This window comes from Numenius arquata, chromosome 21 (assembly GCF_964106895.1).
Source record: "Numenius arquata chromosome 21, bNumArq3.hap1.1, whole genome shotgun sequence".
In the NCBI taxonomy this organism is placed as follows: domain Eukaryota; kingdom Metazoa; phylum Chordata; class Aves; order Charadriiformes; family Scolopacidae; genus Numenius; species Numenius arquata.
The window spans coordinates 377,755-384,890 of record NC_133596.1 but is presented as its reverse complement, the minus strand read 5'-3'; the positions used below and the strand labels follow the sequence as shown (position 1 = coordinate 384,890).

The window sequence follows — 7,136 nt, the reverse complement described above, 5'->3', positions numbered from 1 at the left end:
TTAACTTCTAGAGAACCTCTTTTTCAAGTCTCTCATAGACTTTGCCATCAAGGGCGCAATTTCTGCAACAGAGAAAGAAAAAAGAAAACACAAATCAACCAAACCCCCCTCACCTTAAAGCAGCAGCCACAGAGGCGGGGAGCAGAGAGCAATTCCAAGCTGCAGCCCTGGCAAAGCAGACCCAAGGCAGGCGTAAGCGTTTGAACAGCCTTCAGCCTCTCCTTCGGGAGAGAGGCCACCAACATCCCGCCTCCTGCAGAGCCGGGAGAAGCAGCAGATTCGTGCATTTTTGAAGGAGGAGCTCGGGGAGACCCAGAGACGTTCTGCGGTTTGTACTTACTCTTCACTGGTGGTTTCTTGGGCTCAGGAGCCCAGGAGGAGAATGTGGTCCCACCCAAAGATGGGACAGAACGGCCACTGCTGGTGCTGGGCCCATCATGGGACGGCTCCTCGCTCACACGAGGGTGGCTTTCGCGAGATGCGCACAGGAGTGGTTTTGTTCTGAAACAGAGATGGGACAGACATTTCAGGAAAGGATTCGCTGTGGTTTGATCCCGTTCTTCAGGTACAAGCTATGTCTCTTAACAGCAGCATGGCTGAGACCACATGGAACCATCAGGGACCAGGATCTCCAGGCTTCCCAGCAAGACAGAGGCTATTACAGTTACAGGTTTCCCTGGACAAGGGCCTCCCGAGGACACAGTGTCCCTTCCTGCCAGGACGCCGAGCTTCAGGGGGATGCTGTCAGGAGTGCAGAGGAGAAGAGGCCCTGAACAGCAAGTGCCCCTTGAGAAGCACTCACTTGGTCTTCTCTGGCAGAAGAGCTCCTCCGGTCCCAAACTTCTCTTGCCTCCTCCGTACGTCACGAGGGGCCTTTGGCGGGGAGTCCAGAAGCAGAGTTTTGGCCGCTCGACCTGTAGGAGGCCAAAGGGAAACATTGCTTAGATGCAGCTTATGATAAAGGAGGCTCCTCAGTTCTTGTCTGAGTAGAGAGCAGAGAATGAAGCAGCTCCTAAATTGGACTGGATTTAAGCCAGCCACTGAGGAAGACTTTCCCCACACAAAGACGTCCCCTCGGCAGCATTCCCAGACCCCTCTCTCATCGTTCAGCCTTTCCTTACCTTTGTTGGCCTGAGCTGAGCCGATCTTCTGGGCTAACGTGAGCAGCCGCTGCTCTCGTGCCTTGTGAAGGCGGAGGTACATCTCCCGCCAGGACTCGGACTCTTTGGGCGCCTCGTTCTTGAAATCTTGGAGGCAGCGGTTGCGCCAGAGCTGATGCGTCTCTTTGATGAGGACCTGAAACAAACTCACCCATGAGCTGGGATCCCCCCGGACACCCTCTCCCTCGGCACGGGCTGGCGCCGGTGGCACTGGAACACCAGCGAGGGCAAGGCAGCTTTGGGAGCAACATGCAGCAAGAGAGGGGCAGATGCCGACTCCAGGAACTCCGGACTAGCAAAAGCCACCTCTTGCTGTAAAGAGCGCTGTTCTTGACTATTCATCTATTGCAGATGAGGACAGAAGGTCCCTCCCGCGTGTCACCAGCCCTTCCCCAGGCCCAGGCACTCACATGGTGACGTTCCTCAGTGCCACAGAGCTGCTCTGGGAGGCCTCTCTCCAACACTGGCTCCAGCACAGGGACACCACCCGCTTCACAGATCGCTAGAGAGAAGCAAGATGCATTTATCCTGCCCCTTCCTCACCAAGGAAAAAGGCTCAACTCCTTGAATGCAGTGGAAACCGCTGCAGCGCTGCAGCCACCACACAAGACCAGGGGAAGGAGAAAGGAACCGTGGGTGCCATAGCTCTGGTGGGTCATCAGGCACCAGTCTCTCCCAGTGCAGAAGTGCCTGCGCAAGGCTCCATTTACCACTATTTCCAGTGCTTGAGGAAAGGTACTTACAGTCAGTGTTGTTGCTGAGGACTGGGACACTTGGCTGAGAAGGAGGCTTTGGGACTCGGGCAGATTTTGGGCCTGAGTACACCGGCGTCTTTGAATGCAGCCGGCGGCCTGTGAAAGTCCCTTCAGTCTCTTCAGCTGCTGAGTAAACCGCTGTAAAATGGAAGACTTGGAGTAAGAAGGGAGCAGAGCAAAAAAGAGCCCAGCTTGAGGAACAGCACAGGAGACACAAATCAGAGACCCCCCCCAGAAGCAACCTCAAGGGCCAAGGCTTCCCTAAGAGACCCACAACCTGGTTCAGGAAGGGCAAGGTCAAAGCCCAAGCCTCCAGAAGGGTCAGCAAAGGATCTTCCTCATTTCTGCCAGAGCGCGTGGGAGAGAAGCCACCGCTTGGCTGAAACCTGGGCTCTGGGCATCAAGGGGCAGGACACCGGACCCCAACAGAAAGATTTGGACCCAGCCACCATCCACTCCCTCCCACAAATGGGCTGCAGCCCATTTCAGACCAATTTGCCAGCCCAACATACCTCGCCTTTTCTTCTGGGAGCAGGTAACCGACTCAGCAGCAGGAAGAGGGCTGCAGCTGGCCTGGATCGGCAGCAGGGGGATGTCTGGGAGCTTGATGTCCACATCTAGAAGTATCTGGAAGGAGACAACGTGCATGCAAGTTACATACCCACAACATGGATAGGAGGCACCTTTTCAGCATCATAAAAGGCTGCTAAGATTATAAAAATACTTTTTGAAGAGCAAAGTGTTTCAAAGTTGAGCAAAAAGATTCAGCAGTCAAGGTTTTACACAGCCAGCACCTCCAAGGGGAAAAGTAAGAAGGCCCAGAGGGCAGAGGACCGAGAGCAGTGGGTCCCACCTCCCTGGTTCACTTGCAGACCCTTCAAAACCTTACCCTCTTTGGTTTAGGAGCCTCTGGTGGCTCCTGCTCTTCCCTTTTCTCATGTGTGCGCTTGCGGCTGGGGCTCTGGTGACTGGCGCAGGAGCTGTCGAGACTGGGGTGGCACAGCAAATGGGCGCTGTGCCATTGGTCTTCCTCCCCAGCCGACGCGGAGGCTTTGACCACTTTCTTCTTTTTCTTTTTCTGGGGCTGGTCGTAGGTGAGGTACTCCTCAAAGGACATGGTGGGTGGTTCAAATACCTCCTTCTCTTCATCCTCCTCCGAAATGGAGGAAAAGCCCATCGATTTTTTCTCCGCGTCAGAGTACTTGCGCTTCCTCTGGGAAGATGGTGAGCTCCCAGAAATCCCCCTCTCTTTAATCCTCTTGGACAAGCCACTCTCAGAGTTCCCTTTCTGCCACTCTTCGGTAGAGTTCTCCAGGCTCAGCTTGGCCTTTTCCACTTTGCCTCGTTCAGAGTCCCAACGTTTTTCCTTCTCAGCATGTTTGTTCTTTCTGAAGGGATAAAAACCCCAAAATCGTTAGATTATAACACGGGCAGCAAGCAGATTGCATCTCTTGCTTTATTAAAGGCACTTTGCTGGCCTTGAAAGGCCATTTAAAGCTGTTAATTGCTTCCTCAGACTGCAAATTCTTGACAGTTGGTCTCTACGTTCACCCAAAACGGCAGCCAGCACCAGCCCAACGCTCTGTGGCCAGCAGAGGCAGGAATTTCTGCCAAAGCAAGGCACAAACTCCATCCAGAGTTAGCGCACTTGTCTCACGAGCCTTCCCAGAGCCTTCCCTTTTATTACCTCCGTCAGAGAAGTTTCTCATCCCCATGGCAAAAACAGAACAAAGCTTCTCCATCAAGATCACCAACCAGGTTCACTCACCTCTGTGCCTCTTGGCACAGCCGCTCCAGCTTCTGCCACGCAGCCTGGAGATTCGCCTCAAAGTCTGCGATGGGCTCCTGTTTCCGTGAGCCGGTCACAGTCTTCCCAACAGCCGTCTCCTTCGGGTGAGAGCCCAGACATCAGTTCATCTTAGCAAGACAGGTGGCATCCTCACCTCTGCTAAACTTCCCACACTGTGAATAAAGTTAACCCCCCCCGCCCGTCCCCACCAGGTAGAAATAAACCCCCTGCATCTAACGGCAAAGATACCCCAGATAATAAATTATGTTTTCAGCAGCCATTGTAGCGTTTACTACAGCTCTGTAAATCAAAGATGACTTAACTCTGCCTTAGACAAACTTTAATTATTTGTAGCCATATGACCCGAGTCGGTATTTACCATGACCGCGGGCAAGTTTGATGGCAGAAGAAGTCGCTAATAATCGTCAGGATTATTAGTTCCTAATCTGTTGCCGATCCCGTTAGCGTCAGGAGTGGCTCCGACTCTCAGGTCTCGGTCAAGTGTGAAGCCTCTGCAAGAGCTGAGGACGACAGGGTGTCCTCCGAGGCTTCCCACTGACAGGCTCCTTGGTGCTGCCTTTTATCTCTAGAACCACATCACAATCGTGCCTGTGAGACGGGGCTGGAGCAGGCGGCTGAGGGAACAGGCCCCATTCCCAGGGAGGCAGCTTTGCTGGGGCAAAGACTTATCCTGGGACTTGACAGACACCAGGGAAGCGGGAGAGATTTCAGAGCTCTTACCACAGGAACGTCCACTGCAATGGGCACCTCCGGCAGCCTCTTCAGAGCTTCTGTTCACCAGAAACCACTGCCCCATCACCATTGTATTTAGGAATTCGTTGCCACAACCAAAGGCTTTGGTTTTCTTGTTTGCCTTGGAGGAACAACACACTGATCCCAACAGTAACGGTGTGTTTCAGCGCTCCTGAGCTGGGCTGCGGAGGGAGATGTGGTAGTTTTGGCTGTGCCATAACCGCAGCTCACCGGGTCTGCAACCCTCTGTCCCCGCAACTCCAGGCTCACCGTAATGCAGAGTCTCCCTCGGGATTCACGGGTGCTCCACCACCTACCTCAACGGAGGGGGAAACAAAAAGGGGAAAACAAAAGAAATCGTCAACTGAGCTAAAAACGCCAACACCCTCTCAGTTTCCGGAACCGCTGTTACTTTGCCCGCACTGCGGCTCAACAAGCCCCCTGGCAAGCGCCGCCCTTGACCCTGTTTCTTCCTTCAGTCACAGAAGGAAGAATAGAATTGTCCGGGTTGGAAGGGACCTTTAAGATCTAGTTCAACCATCAACCTAACTCTGATAAAAACCCATCACTAAACCATGTCACTAAGCGCTACATCAACCCGTCTTTTAGATACCTCCAGGGATGGTGCCTCAACCACTTCCCTGGGCAGCCCATTCCAACGCTTAATAACCCTTTCCATGTAAAAATTTTTCCTAATATCCAGTTTGAACCTGCCCTGGCACAACTTGAGGCTATTTCCTCTTGTCCCATCACCTGTTCCTTGGGAGAAGAGACCGATGCGCCCCCCCCCCCCCCCCCCCAGCTACACCCTCCTTCCAGGGAGTTGTAGAGAGCGAGAAGGTCTCCCCTCAGCCCCCTTTCCCCAGGCTGAACACCCCCAGCTCCCTCAGCCTCTCCTCATAAGACTTGATCTCCAGACCCCTCACCGGCTTCATTGCCCTTCTCTGGACCCGCTCCAGCAGCTCAATGTCTTTCTTGTCGTTAGGGGCCCAAAACTGGCCAGAGCCCTCGAGGTGGGGCCTCACCAGTGCCCAGTCCAGGGGGACGATCACACGCCACGCTGTTCCTGATACAGGCCAGGATGCTGTTGGCCTTCTTGGCCACCTGGACACACTGCTGGCTTGTGTTCAGCCGACAGCTGACCAACACCCCCAGGTCCTTTTCTGCCAGGCAGCTCCAGCCACTCTCCCCCCGGAGCCTGGAGCATGCATGGGATTGGTGTGACCCAAGGGCAGGACCCGGCACTTGGCCTTGTTGAACCTCATCCCATTGGCCTCAGCCCATCCATCCGGCCTCTCCAGCTCCCTCTGTAGAGCCTTTCTACCCTCCAGCAGGTCGACACTCCAGTCCTACAGCAGAGGTTGTATCTTCTCTGCTGGAGAAAAAAAAAGACCATTTCCAAACCACTTCAGCAGTGTCCAAGGTTTCGCTCACGCAGTTCTGTGCCAGCAGCCCGGTTTTCAACCCCAGAAGATATTAATACTTGACTCTGCACCCCAAAAAGCCCCGGGCCGCAGGACCCCAACCTGGGTTACAGGTCTCTGTGCTGAGGCCGCAGCCGAGAGCAAGGAGCCAGGCACCGCCAGGCACCGGCTCTTCAGCGCCCGGCCTTGTTGTGGGGAGCGGCTGGGGCTGTGGGTCACGTCTGCCTCCAAAGGGAACTCGCCCAGAGGCGGTGCCAGCAGAGGTTGGGGCTGGGTAGAGCCAGGCCGGGTGCCCAGGGAGCCGGGCTCTCTGGTAGCGCTCAGAGGTCCCACCGGCTGGGAGAGAAAGGGGAGAGATTCTCCCGCTGCAAGCCATATTGGCTGCCCTAGGCCCTGGCTGGCTGGCTGGCAAAGGTGCCCGTAGTGGAGGCTGCTGCTGGTGGTGGCTCTGGAGAAGCTGCTGCTGGTCCTGTGGCTGCCAAAGCGCGGCCCCGTGGAGCTGTGGGTGCGCCCTGAGTGGGGCCAACCTTGCTGGGAAGAGCCCTCCTGGGAGGGCTCCACAAACGCCTGTAGGCTGCTGCTTTCTGGAGGTTTCTTTCTTTTCCTCCTTGTCTTTCTTTCCAACGGTTCTGAAGGCCTCTCTGGTGTTTGTTTGGTCTGTTCTCATCTTCTTCTTTGGAAGGTCTTGGACAAATGTTCGCAGACTCTGCTGTGCTGTAAGTTCGTTCCAGTCCCAGATGATTTCATGTTCCCGTGCAGCATTTCAGTGTGTGTTGTGCTGTAAAATAACGGCTCCTTCCTCTTGCAGTTTTGCTGGTTTTAATTTTGCTGTATTTTTTAATGAGGTAACAATGTATTCTCTTCTGCCGAGCTTTGTGCCACCCTTTATTTCTCCTCTGTCCTTGGGGCATGGGCAGAGGGGAGGGAAGGGGAGTCTGGCATCGTGTTCAGGCCCCAGAGGAGCCTTGAGCAAAGGGTCGGGCTGAGGCCCGAGAACAATCTTGGGTGCTGCTCAGCGGCCCCTGGATTAATCCTAGAGCTGCATATCGGGTGTGGGTATCACCCACAGCACTGCTGTTAGGGGGGGATGTACCTCAAATGAGGGTGGAACCGATGATGAACAAAGTATCAATGAAAAACATTTTATAATTTATTAAGAGATCAAATAGTAAATACTCTGGGGATCTTCCCCTCTTCGCTGGTGGCAAGACTTCACCTTCCCCGCGAGAGAAAGTCCCAGGTCTTCACTACAAAC

At 54.4% G+C, this 7,136-nt stretch overlaps 1 protein-coding gene across 1 annotated transcript; it reads right to left on the bottom strand.

The window, feature by feature from the left end:
* Positions 1 to 3,937, bottom strand: LOC141474111 (elongin-A-like). The gene is made up of 10 exons (XM_074161832.1): positions 3,914 to 3,937; positions 3,684 to 3,802; positions 2,805 to 3,303; positions 2,428 to 2,542; positions 1,904 to 2,053; positions 1,571 to 1,662; positions 1,122 to 1,296; positions 803 to 914; positions 341 to 501; positions 1 to 62 (listed from the first exon to the last, which is right to left on the bottom strand). Exons 1-10 carry the CDS (start codon positions 3,935 to 3,937, stop codon positions 1 to 3), a joined length of 1,509 nt encoding a protein of 502 aa, XP_074017933.1.
* Positions 3,938 to 7,136: the final 3,199 nt, after the last annotated feature.

What these genes read in the sequence shown, in the direction of transcription:
- LOC141474111 (XM_074161832.1), bottom strand. Translation starts at nt 3,937, where the DNA reads ATGCAGGGGGTTTATTTCTACCTG. An exon ending in AGGGGGTTTATTTCTACCTG is followed by an intron (nt 3,803 to 3,913) that starts GTGGGGACGGGC and finishes TCTCACCCGAAG; the next exon opens with GAGACGGCTGTTGGGAAGAC. An exon ending in CTTCTGCCAGAGAAGACCAA is followed by an intron (nt 502 to 802) that starts GTGAGTGCTTCT and finishes TCTCTGTTTCAG; the next exon opens with AACAAAACCACTCCTGTGCG.